Source organism: Erpetoichthys calabaricus, chromosome 2 (assembly GCF_900747795.2).
Source record: "Erpetoichthys calabaricus chromosome 2, fErpCal1.3, whole genome shotgun sequence".
NCBI classification, from domain to species: domain Eukaryota; kingdom Metazoa; phylum Chordata; class Cladistia; order Polypteriformes; family Polypteridae; genus Erpetoichthys; species Erpetoichthys calabaricus.
In genome coordinates, this window is record NC_041395.2 from 3,133,030 (window position 1) to 3,159,133 (window position 26,104).

The 26,104-nt window shown below is 42.6% G+C and overlaps 1 protein-coding gene across 1 annotated transcript in view; it reads left to right on the forward strand.

Annotated features, from left to right (window-relative positions):
• Positions 1–26,104, forward strand: part of LOC127526859 (uncharacterized) — an 84,506-nt gene that overhangs the window by 22,415 nt on the left and 35,987 nt on the right. Inside the window, exons 10-16 of the mRNA XM_051924009.1 lie at positions 4,182–4,322; positions 4,529–4,636; positions 8,103–8,219; positions 13,714–13,830; positions 16,744–16,884; positions 23,166–23,273; positions 24,757–24,891. Coding sequence (XP_051779969.1) covers positions 4,182–4,322; positions 4,529–4,636; positions 8,103–8,219; positions 13,714–13,830; positions 16,744–16,884; positions 23,166–23,273; positions 24,757–24,891 — 867 coding nt within the window. The remainder of the gene's footprint in view (positions 1–4,181; positions 4,323–4,528; positions 4,637–8,102; positions 8,220–13,713; positions 13,831–16,743; positions 16,885–23,165; positions 23,274–24,756; positions 24,892–26,104) is intronic.

Genomic DNA, 26,104 nt, shown 5'->3' on the forward strand with positions numbered 1-26,104 from the left:
GACAATTCTGGGGTTGATGCTCCCAAATTGTGAGCACCCTTTACCTTGAGCCTTGTGACAGTGACCCACGTATCTCTACCTGTAGAGTCTGGATTCTCCTCCCACGCCACCTTAGGGGTGCACACTATCTCTGTCTAAAGGACACCTTGGCCATGCCCACCTATTCTCTACTAAAACCCATGTCAGCCAACTCCACCTCCAGTTCAGCGACCCTGAGCTCGAGGTGCTGGATCAGCTGGCATCTCCTGCACATGTACGGTAGCCCTCATAGACAACGGACTCCCCCAAGCCGTCATCTGAAAAGCCCAGCATCCAACAGGACTTACATTGTACTGGCCTCATTGCTAAAATTTGATTTAGGATTAGTAAAACTGCCCTTTTTTAATTAAAATTAAATGATTTAATTTAAATAGTAAAACTAAAACCAATGAATCCAAAGAAATTAGATTATAGAACTGCTACAGCTATTTTACACCTTTTCTCCCCCTTAACTCCTGTAATCTCATGCCCATCGACTGCCATCTGTTTGCCCTTCTATGAGGTTAGCTTTACTTTTCTCTGTTCTCCTAACTTAGCACTCCTCACTTAAAAGCTCTCCCCTTACACCACTTGTACGCCTTCGTATTAATGAACCCTTATGCTGTCGCCCTCCTTACTTCCTGACAGCTAAGAACTCAGTCAGTCAGTCATTGTCCAACCCGCTATATCCTAACACAGGGTCACAGGGGTCTGCTGGAGCCAATCCCAGCCAGCACAGGGCGCAAGGCAGGAACATATCCCAGCCCACCGCAGAACACACACACACACACACACACTAGGGACAATTTAGAATCTCCAATGCACCTAACCTGCATGTCTTTGGACTGTGAGAGGAAACCCACGCAGACACGGGGAGAACATGCAGACTCTACGCAGGGAGGACCTGGGAAGCGAACCCAGGTCTCCTTACTGCAAGGCAGCAGTGCTACCACTGCGCCACCGTGCCGCCCACCATCTAAGAACTGTTCAATTTACAATAAATAAATAAATAAAACTTACTTAGTGAATACTTGCTGACAGTCAGGTTCTTACTGTCTTATCTGCTCCTATAGCCCCTTGTGCCTGATCGGGCATCATAACGCTGGCCTTCCCCATTATTACTTTGAAGACAGTTGTGTTTTCATTCTCTCCTCCTCCACTATGACCTTCAGAGGGTGTCCCATAACTGAGTCTGCCCTTTTAATTGGCTTGTTGATTTGGTGGTCCTCTCTTGAAGTGATGTCACCAGCCCAGCACACCACACTGGCCATCACAGAGTTGTAGAAGTTGTGAAGGAGGTCACTTTTTACATTAAAGGAGCTCATTCTCCTAAGAAAAATAGTCTACTCTGCCCTTTCTTGTATGGTTCCTCTGTTTTATGAAACCAGTCCAACCTGCCATTAATTTGTACTTAGAACAGCCAACAACTCCATATCTACACCTTGAATAGTAATTGGACATAAAGACTCTTTGGTGCCTCCAAAATCAATAAGTAGTTCCTTGGTTTGCTGATGTTGAGCTGTAGACAGTTGTCAAAGTTCTCCCCCGACTCCTCTCCTCTGTCTTATCCCCCTTATCAATACACCCCATAAGTGCAGAATCATCTGAGAATTTCTGCATGTGACCTGACCTGCTGTTGTATTTATAGTCAGAGGTGTACAGAGTGAGGAGAAAAGCAGACAGGCCTGTTCTTGTGGTGGTCCAGTGTTCCTCACATGTCCTTGAGTCTGACAAACAGCAGTCTGTCCAATAGATAGTTCATCAGAACACCACAGGCTGATCTACCTACACATCTCTTAGCAGACCCCTTAACAGTGTTGAAGACACTGGAGAAATCAAAACAGACTTATCAGAACTTCTGGTACTGGTGCACTCTAGTAGAGCTGGATTGAAATGCCGGTTTATTGCCCAATGAATCCGTTACGTAAATTCTGATTGTTATATTTCTTCTTCACACAGTAATATTAATTCATAATATGACATACAGGGGGTCCTCGGGTTACGACACAGTTCCGTTCGTACAACTGTGATGTAACCCGAATTTTGGTGGAAGTCAAAACACACCCTAGCCTAAGTCACTTACCTATCCTAACACATTTGCAAAATCATAATCTAGAACATAAAAGCACAACTAAGCCACAGAAAAAGGACATAAATATGCTGTACTGTACACTGTACTGTAGTAACAGAAAAAATGAGTGTAAAAAAAAATTCCTTACCTTTATTCCTTCTGATCTCTTTACAATGTCTAATTTCACTTCCATCGTGATGGCTTTCCTCTTCTTCCAGGCACTACCATATGAAGACTCACTTTCATTTAGGAGCCATGATAAGAGACACAAAGTTGGCAAACAAAGCAACACAAACAGAACACTTGTGCCGTACGCAACCAAACTAGTTCGCCAACTCCCTCACTCAATCGGCGTGTACTTCCGCCGCGTACAGCCAAACTAGTTTGCCCACGTAGTCTGTAAGTACGATGCTAACGCCGTAAGCCGAAACACTCACGTCTTAATTTTTTTATGGGAGTGAGTGTTGTAAACTCGAAACGTTGTATGTTGAGACGTTGTAACCCAAGGATCCCCTGTACTGTATCTTGCTAGTCTCTTTTTGTGGCCCATGTCATGTCATAAATTGAATTTCTTCACTGTTTACAGACTGCCATCAAGATGTCCCTTTATGCTCAGGCTGGTATCCCTTGTTATTTATTGGGAGAGCATCTGGAGTTCCTTCTGTTCCCAACACTTTTGCTCCCAATATTTTACTTAACTTCTAAAGCACTCACACTCACACACACACACACACACACACATGCACACTAACACAAACACCCCATTACTCCCCACACACACACACGCACACACACGTGGGTTAGGGTTAGATATTTGAAAAAGTAGACATACTGTATTTGAAGAGAAAGCTGCCGTGCTGAGTCATTCAAAGCCTTTGGACTGAAAATGTTCAGGTTACTTTGTGAGCAAATTGCTTTTTGGTTTTAAGGTACGGCCCACATCTGACTTGCTCTACTCACTGATCATGGCAGCCAGGAGTTGTGTCCTGCTGTTGATTAGACACACAAGTAGCCATTTGAATACACTTTATGTGGATGACAGTCCTCCATGTTCTCAGATAGTGCACTGGAACTCCTCAGACCACATCAGTTTTTCCTCTTTGAGCCAAGTCTAGTGTGATAAGCTGCCCGGACGCAGACAGACGGACACCATATTCAAGTAAACCACACGTTTATTGTTCATAATAATAAGTCCAATAAAGTGCACAACCCAGTGCTTCTCACACCAAACTCCCCCAAAGTCCAGGCCTCTTTCTCTCTCTGCCTGCTCTTCAGGCCGCCTCCTCTCTCCTGCCTCGAAACCTTGTCCACTCCTCACCCGACTCCAGTCCTTCTTTACAGGGAGGCGGCCCCTTTTATAATTACCCGGATGGGCTCCAGGTGATTCCCGACACTCCTAAGACACTCCCCTGTGTGGCGGAAGTGCCGGCTATACTCCCAGAAGCCCTCCGGGTGTTCCCTGTCTTCTTTCCCCCAGCACTTCCTGGTGTGGCGGAAGTGTTGGGGTTCCGGGTCCTTCAGGCATGGGGGCGCCCCCTGGCGGAGACCACGGGCTCCTACAGGGTTGGGCATCCAAGCCCTGCACCTGTGGTCCTCAAAGGAACCAGGGCGGCCGCCCCCTCGTGCTCCGGAAGAGGAATGAGCCCTCCTCCTGTCCTCCTGGGCATCCCGGCTGGGCACCACCCCCAGCCGCGTGTCACACTAGATAGATAGATAGATAGATAGATAGATAGATAGATAGATAGATAGATAGATAGATAGATACTTTATTAATCCCAATGGGAAATTCACATAATGAAGTCTATTAATGAAGTTCCCAATCCTCAAATTGCACAATTTACAATTAAATATTTCCTTATACCTTCACAAAGCACTCTGTCAATCTGTAGGCCCAGTCACGGAGCACAGGGTGGTGTCGCTGGGCAGCCATCACTGTGTACTCGTCCCGCCGGTGGGCCGCACTCCTGCTGTGTATCTTGAAGCAGCTCTTGCTCAGTGGGACTTTTTGTTGTGACAGCTCACAAGGACACGAGTTCACTTCACAATTGTTGCAGGTTTCAATGACATAATCCTAATGCTCTCTTCTCCACAGACGGGAACAATTACGATTCTTTTTGCCGAGGCTGTTCATCCTCTGATAACTGCAATGTGAGTCTGTCCATTAACTATGGCTATGGGAGTTACTCGCGGATCACAAAGTGTTGCAGCTCTGATCTGTGCAATACGGAAAATGGTGAGTGTGCCACGGCCTCTGTAACTCAAATAGTGGGATAACCTGACTTTTCTTAATATTGTGATTTATGTATTGTTTAAATGTGGTTCCTCCTCCTGAGGAGCTCTTGGCCCACCACAATTCCAGTGTGACAGCAGAGTCACAGATGTGTGTGTGCAGTCAGTGTGACCTAACACTACGTTTGGCTTCTTGTCATTTAAAAACAGTCACCATGTCCAGTGAACCCAATGGGCTTTCGTGCTGCAAATCGACAGATGGCAACTGCCAGGGGTCTGTGACCTGCACAGGAATTCAAGACCACTGCTTCACTTCAGGTAAGTCACAGTTGTTGTAGAGGTTCATATTTTGTTCTTTAAACATCTGTGTTATGCAATTTATTTTGAACTATTTTGTTTCAAAATCCATTAATATAAGAGTGCAGTTTTTCTTTGAGCTCCCTGACTCGACACAACTGCCACAAACGACATGAAGGTGTTTAAATCTGTGACTGCACTGAAAAGGACTTGTGAGGACGTGACCTTTATAATTATCTGAACCCGCTGCTGGCAGGAAGGCTCCTCTCATTGTAATCTTCTTACATAAAGCAATGCCATGACATCCAAAATATGTAAAGCGAGACAATTTGTTAAATAGCTAAGAGTTATTAGAAATGCAGTTATGCACATTGAGCATTGATATGTGCTCGCAGACACACAAACATACACACACACACACACATGCACACATGTTCATACGTGAAGGTGACATGTGAAGACTTTTATGGTAAGCTAAGCCAGGGGTAGGCAACGTCGGTCCTGGAGTGCCACAGTATGTGCAGATTTTTGTTCCAACCCAGTTCCTTAACGAGAACTCAATTATTGCTGATGAAGCACATATTGCTTAAGTGACATTTTAATGCTTCATTTTAGTGGCCTCGCTTGTTAAGGTTCTCCAACCTTAATTGCTTATTTCAATCTTAAACTGCTGCATTCAGTGTTTTAATTGCTCCTTATTAGCAATAAGATGTAAAACAGGGGTAGGCAATGTCGGTCCTGGTGAGCCGCAGTGGCTACAGGTTTTCATTCCAACCCAATTTCTTAATTAGAAACCAATCATTGCCAATCTCAGACCTTATTTAATTTTATGGCTTGTTAGTCTGTGCAATGTAAGGCTTTTATATCGTAGATTTTTTTCCTTTCCAAGGATATCATCCAAATGATTTGAAGCCTAAAACAGATCATTTTCAGTCTGTCACATTTTTCTATTAAGTGTTTTATTAAATCAAACCGTGCATGATGAACACACACAGATGTAATTGGAAAAAAGATAGCTGGAGAACTGCTGGCTGCTTTGTCTTTTACATCTTATTGCTAATAAGGAGCAATTAAAACACTGAATGCAGCAGTTTAAGATTGAAATAAGCAATTAAGGTTGGAGAACCTTAACAAGCGAGACCACTAAAATGAAGCATTAAAATGTCACTTAACCAATATGTGCTTCATCAGCAATAATTGAGTTCTCGTTAAGGAACTGGGTTGGAACAAAAACCTGCACATACTGTGGCACTCCAGGACCGACGTTGCCTACCCCTGAGCTAAGCAATAACCAGCTACTGATTTTATTCTACAAAGGTCACTGCTGAGAACTGTTAGTAGGGTCTGCCATTTTTATTCTGGAATAAAACGACTGTTTGGTGAACAAAGAGACCGAAGTCACAAACTTTCAAATAATTTTGTGAAGTTTTCTAAATAAGTAGGACTCCATCTCTGATGCCTCTGTATAAATAAACTCAGCCTCAGGCACACTTCATGGCTCCACAGAACACAGAACGTAGCTGACAGTCGTCATCATTTGAAACCTCCGTCTTCATGAAGACACCCGACACGCCAGATTTGGCACACCACACTCCCCAGCTCTAATCCAGGCTTTTATGTACCAAGTCCAGTAAGATGGTGCATATGAACTGTCACTACTTCTCATTTTTATTTTCAATTTTCACAAATCTCATAGACACACAGCTTCAAGAAGTTCATAGATCACTGTACGTTTCACTTGTGTTTTTATCCCAGTTACCCAATTACAGGTGGTCTTCTGCACAGTTTAGCCCTTATGAATGACCAACACAACTTCAATGCCATGGTTACTTCACCCAGATTGGCTCCTTTTTCAGGGCACTTGTAATGCCCTGCGAAGTTTCCAATAATGGATGGCACCTAAATCTGCTAAAAGATCTTTTGCACAGCACTGGGCTATCAGCAGCCACCCATTACCAAGGTAGTCACTGAAGGGACTGTGAAGCAAACAAGTCTCATTCTTCCTATCTGAACCCATTTAACACACTGAGAATATCTGGGTTCACCCTAAATTATTGCCCAGCCATCTCATTGTTGCATGTCTCATCTTAATCAAAATTGAATATGGCCACATAAATAAAGAAATACAGTCAATAAGAGTAAGTTGAAAAATGAATGTACATTCTAATTCCTGATTAAGCAGCAGGGGGCTACAATACACAGTGCAGGGCAGGTAAGGTCAGTTGGCTTATGGCCTGGTGGACGAAGCTGTCCCTGAAGACAGTGGAATGAGGGGTGAGGCTTCCCATAAGGCAGAAGTGACATCAGGGGTTTGAGCTGGGTGGCTGGCGTCAGGGATGATGGTATCAGCTCTCCTCAGACACCTGGTTGAGTAGATGGTATGAAGGTGTGGAAGGTCAGCCCCAATGAGTTTAGAACCTAAGGGATTACCTTAAACCATTGGTTTGTGTAAAAACAGGGTAAACTAAGAATCTTTATAGATAAAAGATGAATTAACAAAAATAAGGCCAAAATACCAAAGAGAGCACAAAAGGTGACCTTACGAAAGGTGAATCACAGCAAACAAATCCCAATTTGCAGACCAGGAAAATACAAGGCAAAACAAAAGCAGAAAATCCAACAAGACTCACAAATACGGCACTGTAAATGAATGACCTCCGGCCCCTGAGCCTTCTCAGCAGCCTTAAATAGGCAGAGGGAGGGATCAGTGATGTTAGGGTGGCCCCGCCTCCTGGGACTCCACCCACAAAGAGCCATCAAAGTGAAACTAACAGAAATAATATCAAGACATGAAAAACAATAATTCATAAAAAAGAATTGTAGACAACCAATCCAAACCAAGGAGAGTGATGTCCAGGGTCAGTGGTCGTCATCTCAGATGATGGCAAACACCTTTGACATCGGGCAGCGCTGCCCTTCAGTTAGTCAGGACAGTTGGGCACTTTAAAAAGCCACCCAAACTTCTCTAGAAATTCTTTTTTTTCCAGTGCCACATGGCTTTTGAATAAAATACGTCAGAGATAAGAAAAATTGAAATGTCTGTGTTGTATGGCTGCTGTTATATTGTTAGAGGTAGGCGGTAAATGATGTTAAATAATTCAACCTTCTGTGTAGCCTTTAATGTGTGGTTCCTATGTGTTCAATGTTTTTCTGTTTTAGATACACCTCTGAAGGTAAAATTAGTGTTTCCTTAAGTAAGTTTGATTGAATAAACCCCTTAAATCCTCGACATTTACAGTGCGATAGCCTGCAGCAGTCCTGGATATTTGACTGCAAACTGAGCCCTCAAGGACTGATTGCATTTATTACACTCAACAGTGATCAATCGACTGCATGCAGAGTTCAAATATTAATTCACACACATCAGCAATTCACATCACCCATCCATCCAATCACTGCTGCTGGAAAGACACATGAAATGGAAGCCCAAAAAGAATCTGGCCGTGTGGCACACAGATCTTCTCAAGTCGCGTCTCTTTTTCCACAGATATGGGCTACATGGGATGCATTTCCGGAGACGCCTGTGAGAATCCAGCGATTGCATTTGGATTCCTGCAGACCTTACATGTCAACTGCTGCCAAGGCACCTTTTGCAACAAAAACTGTAAGTGAAATCGGCGGTGACGCCACCTTCGAGATGTTCTTTTGACCCTTTCTGATGTTATAGCTAATCAAGAGTTATGAATGGGATCTTAAATGCCAGATAGAAATCTTAAATGTTAAAAAAGTCAGACAGCAAAGCCAGCAATGTGGCTTAGTGGTCTGGAGTTGCAGATTCTGTGCCCACTATGGACCCACGACAAGATACTCTGAACTTTCCAGTTATAGGTAGAGTGGCAGACTTGTTCTGAACAGACCAGGAAAATCATTTGGTGAGTTTTGTGTTTAATAGTTAATAAAAGGATGATCAGAGAAAAATGGCCAATGACAGCACTTAATGATGAGGCCACAAACACAAAGCAAATGCAGATTGGGAGCAACAACAATAAATAATAAAGTCCGCATCCATCTGACTAAGGTGAGACCAAACTGGAAGATGTTTGGATGCGATTTTAAACTGTGCAAATGGCAGCTGGTTTGAAAGGAGTTGTTTATAACTGAAGGCTTTAATGTTGCTCATCACAATGTTTACGGTTCTTCTGAATTTCCTTCCACCGACATTCCAAATAGTGGCTGCTTCTCAGAGTTTAGCTTGTGGACATTCACAAACGATTCCAACTTAAACAGATTGTCTAGAAGATCCTGTGATAGGAAATTTAGTTCTTTGTGCTGAAGACGTTTCTGCTAATACTCCATCAAAAATAAAATAATTTAACTCCTATCAGCACTTCTGTAGCAGTTCTTGATGATGAATGAACATTGAGGAGACACCAGGTATAAAAGTCTGCAAACAGAGGAGGCCTTTATTGAAGACACTTGACCAAGGCAACACAGACACAGTGGGCCAATGTCCTCTGAGATACGGCGTCCACTATAGCTTGGCATTGAGATGATGAAAATCAGGCAGGGTCACTAAGAGCCCTCGAGACCTCCACACTGAAGGTCAAGTTACACTTTTAGCCTTGACTTTTAGCGCAGAGAGTCAGTGTTTTTAGTGGAAGGAACCTGACAGGCTCTAAAGGGGGAGCTCAGTGAATGTCCTGAGGTGGCTGTCACTCTTCTTGTTGGCAGTGGGCACAGCTTCAAGTTCTGTATTGCCCTTTTCACTGAGCTGAAACATCAACTTGAAACATTACATCAAAAGTTAACTCACTGCTGCTTCAATCATAATGAACTTTTACTAATATGATTTGCAGAAAGGCACTATATTAGTACAGAATTGATGCAAAGCACAGTGGACCCTTGACTTACGAACTTAATTCGTTCGTGAGGGCCGGTTGTAACTCAAGTTGGTTGTAAGTCAAGACTATTTTTCCCATAAGAAATAATGGAAAAACCCATAATGCGTTCTGAACCTCCCACTGCAACACTTACTTAACCTTTTCATAATAAAAAAGGGTTGTATAATGTGCATAATTTACCAAAACACCAATAATTTTTCTAATGTACTAACCAAAAAGTTATAAAAAGTGCCTAGCCTACCAGAAGTAGGCTAGATTAAGCTAGGAGCATGGCGGCGCGCATGGTCGCAGCGGCTCAGGGCTCTCCTTTTCAGTGCACTTTTTTGTTGTTTTTGTATTTTTTTTTCTTGCTTCTTTGTGCATTATCGGTTCGGCGAACATCTGCTACACCCGTCAGAACCTTATAGACATCGGTGTCCAGAGCCAGACATCTGTTTCGAGTGTTTTTCATCACACGCACAACATCCCAGACAACATAGCGAGACCAGCGGGCTCTCCGTGGATTGTTGTCGGGTCTAGGAGATGACGCAGACGGAGGAGGGAAAGGAAGCAGAAGCGGGGCCGCAGATCCGGCGTTATGCTAAGGCTAAAGAAACAACCATACAAGTCCTATGCAGAACTTTTTTTTTTTGCAACTTTTTTGCATCTTTTTGCACCATTTGTTTATTTGTTTATTTACTTGTTGTGTTCTACACATATGTCTGCACTGAAGGAGCTGCTTTTAATCTCATTGTACGTGTGTATAGTGACAATAAAAGGCATTCTATTCTATTCTAGAAACAACAATTTCATACTGTACTCACCATTTAATTTGACATCTTTGGGCTGCAGGAAAGGAGGAGGAGGAGAATGAAACGAAAGGTGGTTGTTTAGAAGAAGCCTCCTTATGCAAATCTTTTCTTTGTAAAATTGTCGAGATGGTGGATTTCGACATGCTGTACATATTAGCGAGATCGGTCACATGAACAGCACTCTCATATTTCCACACAATTTCCTTCTTTGTTTCGATTGTGATCGCTTTCTTTACCTTCGTTACCTTCTCTTCCTTCTTTAGAAATTATGTGTCTTGCTTGCATGGTCTTAGTGAATTATATATATAGGTAAATCACTGCACTGACCGAAATTATGTCCACAAACACATGTATCTGGGCTCTGACTGACGCTTACTAACGCTCTTGGCTGTTTGTTTACAATCGCGCAAGCGGATACACGTGACCGCATTCGGGTCGTAACGCAAGATGTTGGTCGTAAATCAAAACAAAAATTTTGGTCGTAAATCAAGTTGTTCGCATGTCAGGCCGGTCGTATATTAAGGGTCGACTGTAATAAAATGAAAGCCACGATTTTCCAGTTTTAAAGCAACATGTGAACAATTACAAAATTTGGTATCTGAAGATGGACAGTTCAACCACCATACAATGGCAAGTGCTGCCAACAAAGCTTTATATTTAAAGCACCTATTGTGGTGGCCGTGTCGGTCTGTCTGTCTGAATGAAACAATAAAGTTCACAATGGACCAATTTTGTTGAAATCTGACAACCTAATCCTTCAAGGGAATTTGTCAGGACAGCTGAGTGTTCATTGAGATATCTTGAATGGAGTGCACTGTGCAAAGCGTGGGGATTTTCAAATCTACCTTTGAAAGGCATTGGCAAATTTGCAGTCTTGTTTGTCTTAAAACCAAGGACTGTTTTGTGCAATTTCAATTATTTCAGATTTAGTCTGAGACGGGTCACTGCAGCTCGTGTATTTTGTAGGTTTTCCTTTTTTATCCTCTCCTGATGACGAAAAAGGTCCCCAGTACAGGTTAGTTGAACACCAGGAGAGCTGCAGGTATGGCCACCCACTTCTCTGCTGTTTGTGGTCAACTTAACAGTAAAGGTATTTACTCTGCACCGCAAACATATTTCACATTATGATGATTCAGCGTTTCTCAGACCTGCTCTATATGGTGGTCCAAAGTAGCCAACAGATTTAACTTGAGAGTTGGAGGTATTTTTATTCTTGTTTTTATCTATACTAATAAAGGCCCTAGTGTGTGCTTGGTGTGTGGGTGTGTTTGTGTGTGTCCTGCGGTGGGTTGGCACCCTGCCCGGGATTGGTTCCTGCCTTGTGCCCTGTGTTGGCTGGGATTGGCTCCAGCAGACCCCGGTGACCCTGTGTTCGGATTCAGCGGGTTGGAAAATGGATGGATGGATGGATGGATAATAAAAGGCAAAGCCCTCTCTCACTCACTCACTCACTCACTCACTGACTGACTGACTGACTGACTCACTCATCACTAATTCTCCAACTTCCCGTGTAGGTGGAAGGCTGAAATTTGGCAGGCTCATTCCTTACAGCTTACTTACAAAAGTTAGGCAGGTTTCATTTCGAAATTCTACGCGTAACGGTCATAACTGGAACCTGCTTTCGTTTACTATATACGGCCATAGCAAGCAGCTCGGTTGCTGTGTGAGGCGGTTGCATCTTGCGTCTTGCATCATAATGCCTCCCACGTGATTGAGTGCCTGCCCATATAAGGTAAATATTCGCGGGTGAAGGACTGTGCTTAGCATATTCATAAGCAAATCCACAAGTTCATAGGGACGCTGTGGCTAAATACTCGCAAGCACATCCACAAGTTAATAGGGACGCTGTCGCTAAATACTCGCAAGCGAATCCACAAGTTCATAGGGACGCTGTCGTTAAATACACAGAGGCAAATCCACAAGTTAATAGAGCTTCTGTTTCTAGATACGATCCCAATAATGAAAAGTGGCTCATATGAAAACAACAGGTTTGGCTCAAAAAAGCCAATTGTGGATTTGCGTACGACCCAAACATACATTATGAGTCTGACAAAACAGTACACAAACCTAATTGAGGCAACTATTTTTACTGGCAGTGGCTCAGTGGAGAGAGTTTTTATTCCTCGCATCCCCGTTATACCCTCTGATCTCAAATTCAATTTTTGATCTCTTGATTTCAATTCAAACGCCTCGAATTTCCAGTAAGGCTCTGCTTCACAATGTCTATTAATAAGTCTCAGGGACAGACCCTATAAAAGGTTGGCATTGATTTGAGGCAAGATTGCTTTTCACATGGCCAACTATACGTTGCATGCTCAAGAGTAAGCTCAGTGCACAGCTTGGTCATATTACAACCAGTGGGGCGAACTGACAACGTGGTATACAAACAAATCCTTAACAAATAATTATTTGTATATTTTCCCTCAGTTTAAAAATGTTTACTTTTCTTCTTAATAACAATTTTAAGGCAGTACTTCGCCGCTGTGAAGCGCGGGTATTTTGCTAGTGTTTAATAAATGTGAAGTCTGATTCGTGGCAGACCATCCACAACTGACAGCTGTGCATCAGTCGAAGCTGTTTTCACATCACTTGAATTCGACTGAGTTGTCTGTTGCAGCTTTCGAGCATCACAAAGCCTATTTCAGATAACCCCGATATTGTAAAGAGTTCATATTTAATGTAGTCTACTAACACGTGTATTAGGTCTCTACTATTGCTCTCATGTTTGGATTTGAGTCGCTGCTACAAAATATTTGATAAAAACTAATTTGGTAAGTAACTCTTCAAAGAAGGAATTAAAACATAGAAAATGCTTTAACTTTCATATTGTATCTGAATGTTACGCTCTGCTTAGATTTTCTAACGATTTAATATTTAACTTTAAGGTTTAGGGTTAGGAATTCTAGAGGTTAAGATTTCAAAACTTGTTCGTATTTTTTAGTAAACATGCTGTCTTCATCTTTTTTATTTTCAGATAATCTGACATTTAAGTTATTGCTCTGAAATTCTGTTTATTGAAGGTTATCTTTTTTTTTTTTGTTTTGCATGTGAATTACGTTTTGATAAGAAGCAGACATTCAGCCTAACATGGCTCTGTTCTCCATCTTCTCCTAACCTTAGCACAATATTGTCAAGTCGAGTACCCTGATGTTGGCTACGGCCACTAATTCTATTAATCCGTTTTCAGGAAATCAGAAGCTGGCATTCACTGCACTAATTCCAGTCCTAGTATTATGATTTCACTCATTTTATTAAAAATGCTATCTAGCTCAGTCATCACTGTGCCTGATTTGGGCGCTTGTTTGTAAGTATTTAGTAATCGTGTCTCATGTTTGTCTTTAAAAACACTCCATGAAAGAAGGGCCCTTAGTCTTTTGTAAAATGTTCTTAAAGACCCCTGTGACAGTCTGCGTGTAATGGACCAACAGTCACTAACTGCCATGTTTTGTTTCTTTGTCCTCTTTAGATGCTGGTTTAGCATGTGTCAACTGCAACTCTTCTTACTCCTTTGACTCTTGTGGTGATCTTGTTGTCTCTTGTGACCCTGAGACGTCGGCCTGTGTGTCATATCTACAGGCTCACGGTGAATGTGAGTACGATGAACACAATGGAGACTCAAGTGCCACTCTGCTGTCTGTAATCTGAAATTTTTTTGTTTGATTGCACAACTTTGTGTTGATAGAAATAAAGCAGAAAAGCGACTGTCGCCAAAGAATATGACCTGAAAATCACTTTTTAAAAAGTCAAACCCAACATCACAGGTATACTTCTGCAGCCCCAAATGTCCAAATCATCCTCTAACGCGTCAAGCCCAGTGCAACCCTCTTTTAATGGCGCTCGCAAACGGGGAGGCCGACTGGCACCAACTGGAAATGACTATAAAATGAGTGGAAATTTATAAAATGGAGGCCCACTCTGTGTGCTGCTGCCAGAGTCGCACTGATGTCTGAACACTGATCTGAGTGAAAAAAAACAACTCCTTAGGTTTGTGTAAATTCACCACCTGTACCCCCCTGTTCTTCATAAGGCGTTCCCTTTAAACCTGATGGCTACTGTCTCTGTTCTCTAGCGATTCCCTTTGTAATTTTAAACCCTTTCCTTGTGTCACTCCTCTGTCTCCATTTGCTTTAGCAGCAAATCTCGTCTTCCCCAAACTTTACTGCAGTCAACAATTCAAGTTTCAACTCTTCTGTGAAGGCCTTTGCCCCGTCACATGCCTTTCAGAGGCCAGTAATGTCAGCGTATTGCATCAGGCCTGATGAGTTTATTGCACAGTTTAAGAACTGCTTCACTGGCTGTATTAAGACAAGGAAATGTAGTAAGGTCCAACCTGTCGTCGGCCATGAGTAAGACAGGCGTCAAGATGAAATGTTGGGGTGCCAACCGGGCTAGCCTATTTATTTAAAATAATATGTTTGTTCAAATTAACAGGCACAGCAATAGCACCACAAGAAAACCAAAGCAAAATGTAGCCGTAAATGGCCCCCGAGAGCAGTCAGGCCTCGTGGCACCGGTGGCTCATCTCCTACTGAGTGCGCCCGGCTCTTATAGCTCATGAACCGGAAGGGGTGGGGCCAGTTAACCTCAGTGGGCGGACACAGAGACAGAAGAGTCAGCGATCGCTCCTCCTAGTGTCCTGGGGTGGTAGTGCTTATCACTGGTAAGCTTGGAAGGTGACTCTCTGACGCACATACATGACAACATGCAGCATGTGTCCAGGAAAGAATATGATCAGTAAAAATAATGATAACGGCCCCCCACTTGTGACACACAGAGAGGCCACCTGGGTGCCTCAGCCAGAAACAAGAATAGATTGGACGGGGCTGGGTGTGCCACCAAATCAAAATGGCATATAAAGTGAAAACATGTCTGTCATTAGTGCAGTGAGCTGTGTATTACCCCTGAGCTGCCCGAATAAGGATATTCAGGAGTGGCACATTACTGTCCCATCACCCCCTAGAGCGTGAGAAGTGTGGATTATGCGGTGAGCCCAATATGGATTTGTTTTTCTTTAATTCATCCCTTTTATTCAAGCACATAGGAGCAGTGATTTGGTGCCCTTGTTAGTGTGAAACTTCACTGACACAACTTCTGATCTGAATATGTTCATTTTTGACATCACCTGTTTTTTAATAAAGAGCTGTCGTACTTTCGGTGTAACTATGAGATGCCCCCTTGTCAGACCGCTGTGAGGTGTGTGGAGGGTACGAGGCGTCGCACTGCTGATTTACTTGCTCAAGTGTCTCTGCTTGCTGTTAGTGTGTTTGGTTGATGTCTTATATGGCACTTGTGTTATCGCAGCCCTCTAGTGAAGCTTTGCATTCATCCAAATTTCAAGGTGAAACCAGGTGCCTGAAGCCCACTATTAACACAGGTTGACAGAAGTGTGCAGGACAATGAACAACAACGTCCTATTCTGAAGAATGACCTTTATAAGCACACACATAAAAATGATCTTAACGCACTCTGACTGTTCTGCTACTGGTGCACATCCAAATGACTAGCAGGGGTCTGACGCAGAAAGGCTAACAAATCAGGCAACAAACACCCAAAACGCACAGTCTGAACAGCCCAGCCAAAACTCTGAAAGCTGAAGAACCTTACGGCACGGTACAGGTCAGTTTTTGGGTTATTCATCTACAAGCTATCATCACAACAGACGCCATCATGCTGATGGTGTCACATGATGTGATTTCCGAAGCCATGCCCCTCACCAATGGGCTGTCATGGCAACACACCATCGCCACACCAAAAACAAAATGGCTTTGTGGTAAATTCAAAACATAATTAAACTTGTTGCTCAAATTCCTTGTTTAGGTCTTTTTTGCTCATGTCTGATTTCTTTCTTTTTGTTAATATTATTGATGTCATTTGCATTGTTGGATGTATTGTTTCATTTCTTTATGCCTGTGCCTGATCAGTTCTGTTCCATGTGTCTCGTGGGTGGTTCACCAAGGGGTGGGCTCACATGTCCACCCTATAAAGTTCCTTGTATGTGTACGCTGTGTGCGCTGAGTGTTGGTGAGCTCTCTGTGATTTTTGCTTTGCTTTCTTTGATTCACTGGGATTTACAACAATTCTAATTGTAATTGCACAGCGCAGTACTAATGAAGTCAAGCATGTAATGCCCCGACATCACGTAAAGCCCACAACGTCAGTCACAAAACACCCATTGCGTGCCCAGCTACACTATGGTTAGGTTTAGGATTGTGGAGTTGTGAGGGGCTCATCTGACTCAAAGGGCGTTTTGCGACTGACTTTCAGGGCATCACCTGACTCACATTATACAGTAGGTACTGCAGGCCGCACTTAGACCGGATTTTGACTTCTTTTGCTCTGTTTGTTGGACATTTTCTCTAGATTTGTGTATTGGGATTTGTTTGCTTCCTGGCATTCAGAAAACACAGTTTTGGAATGGAGGATTGATTTTGATTCCGTAGCTATCAATAGTTTTATTTTAGCTTTTGACTGAATTATATTTGTCCTTTTTTTTCAGATGCCAGCAGCTACACAAAGTACCGACAATACTGTGGGGCCCCAGTTGGATGTAACATGACCGGATCGCTTAACTACGGATACGGGAGTAACATTTGGAGCTCGGTGTGCTGCACTACGGACATTTGCAACTCATATCCTGGTTAGAATGAAATGCGCTTTTTAGTGTCATCCCATTGTCTGCTTTTACTGCCCAAACATGAAGGTGACAAACATGGATGGCTGTTCTTGAGATGAATTTGAATTATATCGACTGCATGCAGTTTCTGAAGAGGGTGCATGAATTCTGTACACAATGACATTCTTTTAGTAACATTACCTTCTTCTTCTCTAAGCATCCAAGCAAAACGTTAAGTAAAAAAAAAGAAGAATGGAAAAATCTAAAGGCGCTCAGGCGGTTGAAAATGGAGGATCATTGGAGGATCATTTAATCCATTATTTTAGACAGAATAGTCTGGAATGCCTTTTATTGTCACTATACACATGTACAATGAGATTAAAAGCAGCTCCTTCAGTGCAGACATAAATGTAGAACACAACAGACAAATAAACAAATGGTGCAAAAAAAAGTTCTGCGACACTATATCTATATGGAAAGAATAAATAACTATTGCACTATTGGGTTATTGCACATTATTTAAATACTATAAAAAACATTGTACACTAATGATGATCATGTGCAGTGAGTAGTGGATGTTGGGCCCAGAGAGTAATGATATTGAACAGTTATTATCAGTACCATTTAGATATTGGATATTGCACAGTATGGATAGAAGGAAGTCCAGGGGTTGGGGCGTTAGACTGTGTAGTCAGTGCACGTGTGAGTTTAGAATGGTTATGGCTTTCTGTTCTTGAGTCTGTTTGTCCTTGTTGTGACGCCCCTGTAGCGCCTCCCTGAGGGCAGCAGGTCAAACAGATCAGAGCCAGGGTGGCAGCTGTCCTTGATGATGTTTTTTGCTTTGCAGAGACAGCAGGAGGTATAAATGTCCATCAGGGAGGGGAGAGGGCAGATTTAACAGTCCCTAGCGGTCCAGCGGTAGAACATTTAAGTGGGTGACAGGGTAAGAGTTCATTAATACAAACAGTGTGATTGGAGATTTTATAAGTAAGAGGAGCGCAAAGTTAGGAGAAGAGACAGAGAAAAGTAAAGTTAACTTCATGGAAAGACAAATAGCAGGCAGCTGAGAGGGAGAACAGCACAGGAGCTTAAGGGGAAAAGGTGTAAAATATCTGTAGCAGATCATAGCGTTACCATTTAAGTTAAGGAGCAGCCAAAAGAAGAAGAAATTTAATTTTAAGGAAAAAAAAAGTTAAGGCAGTTTACTAATCCCAAATCAAATTTGAATAATGAGGCCAGTGCAATGCAAGTCCTGTTGGATGTTGGACTTTTTAGATGATCGTTTGGAAGAGCCAGTTGTCTATGAGGGCTACATCTGCAGGACATGCCAGCTGATCCAGCACCTCAAGCTCAGGTTCGCTGAACTGCCCTGCGTTGTAAGAGAATTGGTGGACTTGGCCCAGGTGTCCTTTAGAGAGATAGTGTGCACCCCCAAGGTAGCGCAGGAGGAGATATCAGACCAGACATGTAGAAATAGGTGGGTCACGGTCACAAGGCATAAGGCAAAGGGTGCACACTGTCCAGTAGCATCAACCCCAGAATTAGAAGTGTCAAACCGTTATCATATCCTTGCGGAGCTGGACGGTGTCTCTGATAATTCTGAGGTGGTAGGCAGGGATGAGGAGCCCCAACAGGCCACCTCAAAACCAGTTCCCAAAAAGAGAGAGGTAGTGATAGCTGGGGACTCAGTCATTAGGGTGATCAAAGCGCAGGTGTGCTCCAGATAGAGAGACAGTCTCGCACGGTGTGTTGCCTTCCACGAGCACAGGTGGGGGACCTCCCTGGAAGGGTGGATAGGCTCTTGGCCAGAGTGGGGGTGGATCCAGTTGTCATTGTCCATGTTGGAACAAATGACATACATAAGGGTAGTCTGTCAGTTCTGCGATCCAAATTCAAGGAGTTAGGTGCCAGGCTGAGGAGCAGAACTGACAAGTTAGTCTTCTCCGAAGTTCTGCCTGTGCCACGCGCCAGTCCAGGTAAGACTGAGGAGATTAGAAAGCTTACCACGTGGCTCAGATCTTGGTGCAGGGTAGAAGGGTATAGGTTTATGGGACATTGGGACTCCTTTTGGAACAGATGGGACCTGTTCCACCGTGATGGGTTACATCTGAACTGGAGGGGCACCAATGTATTGGGGAGGCGTATGAGTAGGATAGTCGAGGATTGGGGGGGCAGGGAGTTTAGGACAGGCCAGGTTTAGATCTATACATGGAAGAACAAACAATGGTGTAGAAATAAAAATGAATAGTAATGTAAATTCTAAGCAAACATTTAAATGTAGAAGGAGTAACACATTAAAAATAGCTTGTCTTAATGCTAGAAGTATCAAAAATAAGGTAAGTGAGTTGGAGTCGTATGTAGCAGAGCATAATTATGATATTATAGCAATAACGGAAACCTGGCTAAATAACAAAGATGGGGATGAGTGTAACATAGAAGGATACAGATTTTTAGGAAGGATAGACAGAAAAGAAAAGGGTTGCTGTTTATGTCAAACAGAATTTAAATGTAAGTCCTCTTCAGTTGGATGATGAGCCCCATCTTAGTGAGGACATGTGGCTTCACCTGGAAAATATTAGGGAAAGAGGTCTTATTTTAGGAGTGTGTTATAGACCACCTAATGCAGACAGTAATTTCAACACACATCTTTTTAGTAATATCAAAAAGGCAAGTTTACAGGGAGATATTATAGTCATGGGGGGCTTTAATTATCCAAATTTTAACTGGGATAACCTTACAGATGGCGGAGTACAAGAGCAGGAGTTTTTAGAAGTAATCAGTGACTGTTTTTTTTAACTCAGTATGTTAAAGCACCAACACGGGGTGAAGCCTGTCTGGATTTAGTGTTTTATAATAATCAGGATAGAATTGAGGGTGTAGAGGTGATTGAACCACTAGGGTCAAGTGACCGTAAAATAAAATAAAATTGTTAAGTTGAACTTTGGTAGGCTAATTTTGAGCATATGCGACAAAGTCTAAGCAGGATAGACTGGGATAAGCTTTTAAGTGTGGAGACAGTCAAGGAGCAGTGGAACAGGTTTAGAAATGTTTGACATGTAATGCAGGACAGATACAGACCTCAATTTGGAATTAATAGGAAACTAAAAAAAACTCCATGGTGGATTAATAAACACTTAAAAAAGAAGTTGCAAAGGAAAAAACAGATGAATAAGGCGTATAAGAATAATAACTACAAAGTGAATCATAGAGTATACGAGAACATGAGGGCATCCATCAAAAAGGATATCAGGGAGGCTAAAAGACAGTTGGAGAGGAATATAGCAGATAAGGAGAAAGACGACCCTAAGAGTTTCTTTCAGTATTTTAGTTGTAAAAGAACAGTCAAGTAGGAGGTCAAGTGCATCAGGAATTAAAGGGGAATTAAAGGGGGAATTAAAAGATACAGACAGTGAAATAGCGGATGCCCTACACTTACATTTTTCTGAGGTGTTCACAAGTGAGCAAGTGGATAACCTCAGAGCAGTAACAGGGACTACTAAGGAGGTACTGAGGGATTTGGAAGCTATAGAGGAAGAAGTGCTGCTCAGATTAAATAAGCTGAAATCAAACAAATCACCAGGACCAGATAATATTTATCCTCGAGTTCTTAAGGAGGCTATCGAGTACAGATATATACCCTAGAAACATATTTTTAGGAAGTCACTGCGCACTGGAGAGATTCCAAAGTACTGGAAAATGGCAACTATCATCCCAATATATGAAAAGAGTGACAGGGCAGATCCAAACAACTATAGGCCAGTAAGCTTAACATGCATCACAGGAAAATTAATGGAAGGAATTATTAAGGATAAGACTGAGCAACACCTGGCAAGGACAGGACAGTCAGCATGGGGTCAGAAGAGGGAGGTTGTGTTTTACTAACATGCTGGAATTCTATGAGGAGGCAACAAAAGGATACGATCAAAGTGGAGCAGATGATATTATTTATCTGGACTTTCAGAAAGCATTTGATAAGGTGCCACATGAGAGGTTGGGCATCAAATTAAAAGAAGTAGCAGTTCAGGGTGATGTTTGTAGATGGGTGCAGAATTGGCTCAGATACAGGAAGCAGAGGGTGATGGTGTAAGGAACCACATCAGAACTGGCCAAGGTTAAGAGTGGTGACCAGCAGGGGTCAGTGCTAGGGCCGCTGCTATTTTTAATATATATAAATGATTTAGATAGTAATATAAGTAACAAGCTGGTTAAATTTCCAGATGATACCAAGATAGGTGGATTAGCAGATCATTTGGAATCCGCTATATCATTACAGAAGGACTTGGATAGCATACAGGCTTGGGCAGATTTGTGGCAGATGACATTTGATGTCAGTGAATGTAAAGTATTACACATTGGAAGTAAAAATGTTAGGTTTGAATACACAATGGGTGGTCGGAAAATCGAGAGTCCACCTTATGAGAAGGATTTAGGAGTCACAGTGGACTCTAAGATATTGACTTCCCGACAGTGTTCGGAAGCCATTAAGAAGGCTAACAGAATGTCAGGTTATATAGCGCCTTGATGTGTGGAGTACAAGTCACAGTAGGTTCTGCTCAAGCTTTATAACACACTGGTGAAGCCTCATCTGGAGTCCTGGGTGCAGGTTTGGTCTCCAGGCTACAAAAAGGACATAGCAGCACTAGAGAAGGTCCAGAGAAGAGCGACTAGGCTGATTCCAGGGCTACAGGGGATGAGCTATGAGGAAAGATTAAAAGAGCTGAGCCTTTACAGTTTAACTGAACGAAGATTAAGAGATGACCTGATTGAAGTGTTTAAAATAACGAAGGGAATTAGTCCAGCAGATCAAGACTGTTATTTTAAAATGAGTTCATCAAGAACACGGGGACACAGTTGGAAACTTGTGAAGGGTAAATTTCGCACAAACATTAGGAAGTTTTTCTTTACACAGAGAATGATAGACACTTGGAATAAGTGACCAAGTAGTGTGGTAGACAGTAAGACGTTGGGGACTTTCAAAACTTGACTTGATGTTTTTTTGGAAGGAATAAGTGGATAGGACTTGACGGGCTTTGTTGGGCTGAATGGCCTGTTCTCGTCCAGAGTGTTCTAATGTTCTAATATCAGCTGCCATATTATGCAGAATGACACCCTTGATTAGTTTGTTCCTTCTGTTTGTAGATGTTATAGAAATAACCTAAAAAAAAGACATGTGGCATTCAAAGCAGGTTAGCAAAGTTGCCTGACAGAGCATCAGTTCAAAAAGGCAACTGCTTTAGACAGAACATTTAGGAAGAAAGGACCTGTGGAGACACCAATGGCAGGTCAGGTTGGACCATCAATAGAGTCAGGGAGCAAAGCCAAAGCATACAGTCGGGGAGGCTGGGGTCAGGCGGCACCTCCGACAGGGCGACTTGAACCCCAGATAAACACGTCGATCTTTTTGCTTTATTGTATAACAGCCATTTTTGGACAATGGAGACAGTTCAGCTGGTGTGCAATGAACAAAATTTTCAGTCTGTAAGTTTCATAAAAAAGGATTTAATGGCGAGTTGGGTTTCTAAGGGAATATTTGAGAAGTCAAGCAAAATGAACCCCTTTATTTACTAACTAAAAAGATTACAATCTGCAAGCTTCCAAGGCCCCTTCTTCAGGTTACTAATGAAGTGCTGCATGCAAACTAGGAAGATGTCTAAGATCATGTCTGTGCTCCCCAAGTCCACCCATGTACTCTTTGCCATGATTTCTGGTTTCTTATTAACACCCTGTTTCATTTTTGAGCATTTTTGTACAAGTTTATGGATTTATTGCGCTAATTATTCACTTTGTGTCATTTTTCTCAGCACCATTTTGTTTTATGAATAGTGTCATTTTGAGTGACAGCCATGTGATTTATTATTGATATGCCTGTTGCTGGTCATGTGACAGACACAAGTCATGTGACATGATCTCCTCTCCTCCTCCTCTATAAAGCTGGTGCCATTTCGGTTGTATCTGAGCTTGTGGACTCTCTAAACACACCACGTGCAGCTCTCTTCATATTTGAAAGTCTTGCTGAGGGCACTTCAACGTTTGGTGTGGTTTTGAACTTTCAGCAACATCTTTAGACCGCTGACGTTTTGCTCTTTTTATGTTTTTTTTTCACCCTGCCAGTTTATTAGGCTTTCAGTTTTCCTGCACCTTTGCTTTGTCATCTCCTCATGTTTTTATTCTCCTTTTTATGCCGTTATCAACAGTCCTTTAAAAGCTACCGTAGCTTGATGGGTGACTTTCACTTGTCCCGTTGTTAGACTGCAGAAAGCTGGGTCCATCTATTTATCATTTTCTTCTCAACACTTTCTTTCAAGCTTCTCTTCCCTCTAAACCAAATGGACTCGAGTGCTGTGCTGGGACAGATGGGACTTGCCAGAGCACGGTGATCTGCCTGGGGATTGAAGACCACTGCTTCATCTCAGGTACAAACATCTCTTTGACAATTGAATAAGATGACGTATTTGGTAACATCACAGTGGGACATACAGTACAGGAGAGCCTGGACATGAACTGTGTATTCATTTTTATGGAGAGCCTCTTATCTCTTTATGGTTTTATTTGAATGTTCCTTTACTCAGTCCGAGTCTCATGAACTTTTGCTTCTTCATTCAAGGCAAGGGTAGGCCATTAAACATATTAAAGCAATTTGCTTGTCGAGAGTTGCTTCACACTGATAACATAATGAAGTTGACATTTTATCTGATGGACTTTTGTTTCATATCCTCATCATGCATGTCTTGGCAAATGATAGCAACCATCGACTCCACCAAAGCTAATCGCTCAGCCATGATGTTCACCTCTCAGTTTAAACATCTGGCAGATGGAAAAGAAGAAAAAAGACAATGGTGGCAGACCACCAACAGTTAATTGAGTGGCTAGTCTGGGAAGAACAATCTTCAGTAAAAGTCAAGTTTTAGACCAACAAGCGAGTGCCGTCACAGTGCCATCCGTCCACTCCACTTGAACTTGAATGGAAGGCGGGAGTCTGCATTGGTGAGCCGCCATCCCAGGTTGAATTCGTTTTGTGGTAGGAGGCGTTTAAGTACTGAGATAGCCCCCTGAGAATTCTTGTGAAAGAAGTAAAAATGAATGAGATTTGCCCGTATTTGTTTAAACTGCTTATGTCCAAGTGAAAGTATTCTGTATCTGCTCATTACGTTATGAACTTTACAGATGTACACTGTTGGGGGACAGTTGGGATCTAAATGTGACTTTATGGCAGATTCCATCTGTCCTTGTCCTAAAGCTGCAGGGTCATGGGAAGATGGAGGCCATCACAGCAAGCATTGGGGACCAGGCAGGAACAAACCCTGGACAGGGTGCCAGCCAATCGCAGGGTGACCACACAAACACACACACACCAGGGGCCAATCCAGCTAAAGTACGTGTATTTGGGGTGTCGCAGCAAACCCCACTCAGACACGGAGAGATCTTACAAACTCCATGGCAGGAGCACCCACTGCCACTGTGCCTCCGTGACGAAGGGCACCTCTGTGTGAGAATATATCTAATAAAACCAAAGGCCAATGTGACTAAACTGACACAAAAGAACACAGAAACCTTTGACTGGCTTGACAATTCACACAAAGCATCTCAGATTCTCGTGTGTCACCTCCTCACAAGGAGACACAACAGGTGACGTGTTATTATGAACATTTTCTTCTTTCCTCACTGACTTTACTAAGTGTCACTTTTTGAAAATGTCTGATTGACATTGTTTTGACGGACATTAATGGTAATGTTAGTCCTTAAACAGGAGTAAGAAATGGTGAAAGATGTCCCCTCTTTGGTGAGCTACATGCTTAATGGCTTCAACTTGTGAATAAACGTCAACTGACCTCTTGTATCACTTGTTTCTGTGTCTGCTTATGTCATGAATGGTGCTCCCTGCATTGTGCCCCTCAGATGATGGGACCAACGTCTACCAGGGCTGTTCCTCAAGAAGTGTCTGCGAGAATCCAGGAAACTTCAGCTCTTTCTTGCAAATGTCGCTGAGCCAGTGGACGGAGTGCTGTCAGGGGAGCTTCTGCAATCGACAGAGTAAGTGCTGGCACTAAAACGTCACTGCATCATTGTCTTCTCCCAATGTTAAAACCTCTGGGAAGTTAAACCCCACAAAAAATGAGGGGGTCTCCACTTTACAGGGACAAGGGATGGGGGGGGGGGGGGAGTCCCTGTGACCACCTACACTCTAGCAATAAGTACAGTAAGCGAGGACCTCCCGCATCATGACTGTCACCAAACACAACAGAAGAGGACAGTTTAGAGTCTGACTACACTCCATGAAAAAGAACAAAAGGAGGGACGGTTAAAATAACATTTAATATTAGATTTAAAGAACAAAGAAAGTCGATCAGGAGAAATGATGAAAAAAAAGAAACAAAGAAAACGCATAGGCTAAAAACCCCTGGGACAATGACATCACGCAGAGAGAACATTGGGACATGTCCCCTTGCAATGCCTTGTAATGTCATAGTGACAAAATGGTGAGGCATTTGGATAAAACTGAAACTAAATGTTGTCCCCCGTGGCTCCTCCCACGTAGTAGTGAAACAGAACAAACTTTAAAATTCAATTAAAAAATATATATATATGTAATTCGGGGCAAGCGGAAGGTAGGTACGCTGTAATGTCAAACACTGGCACGCTGTCTGATGGTGTTCAGCTCTGATGGGAGAGTGTTCCCCGCGTGGCCCGTGATATCTCTGCCCTCTAAAACACACGTAGCTCTGATCGCACTCTCAAAAACGTCAAATGTTACTCCTTAACAATCTCTAGATGATAATGCCTGCTGAACAAACAGTATCACTAGATAAGCAGTGATAAGGTCCGCTCCATCACGTGGTGAGAGGTACAGCAACTCGAACAGATTTGCACAAAGAAATCGGTACTGCAAGTGAACTATGACACTTGATACAATGAGAGAAGTCGCAAAATCAACTGGAATGTTCAAGCAAATTATAGAAAAAAACCTGATCTAACTTTGTGGAATAGTTCTCTTGTGAAAAGCAGACAGACAGACAGACAGATGTCGGATTTTATATATAGAGAGATAAAGGAAAGAAAAACAAAAAACATTAAATTATATTACAATATAAAGAGCTGATAAAGATCTTTGGAGCTCTGCCACACCTGGAAGTGAGTGATAGGAGTCACTGGTCAACTCCACACCATTAGAGACCCTGAACAGGTGATCACCAGTCGTGAGAGGGACATCCCTCTGACTTGTTTTTTTAGCCAAACTCGGATGTGT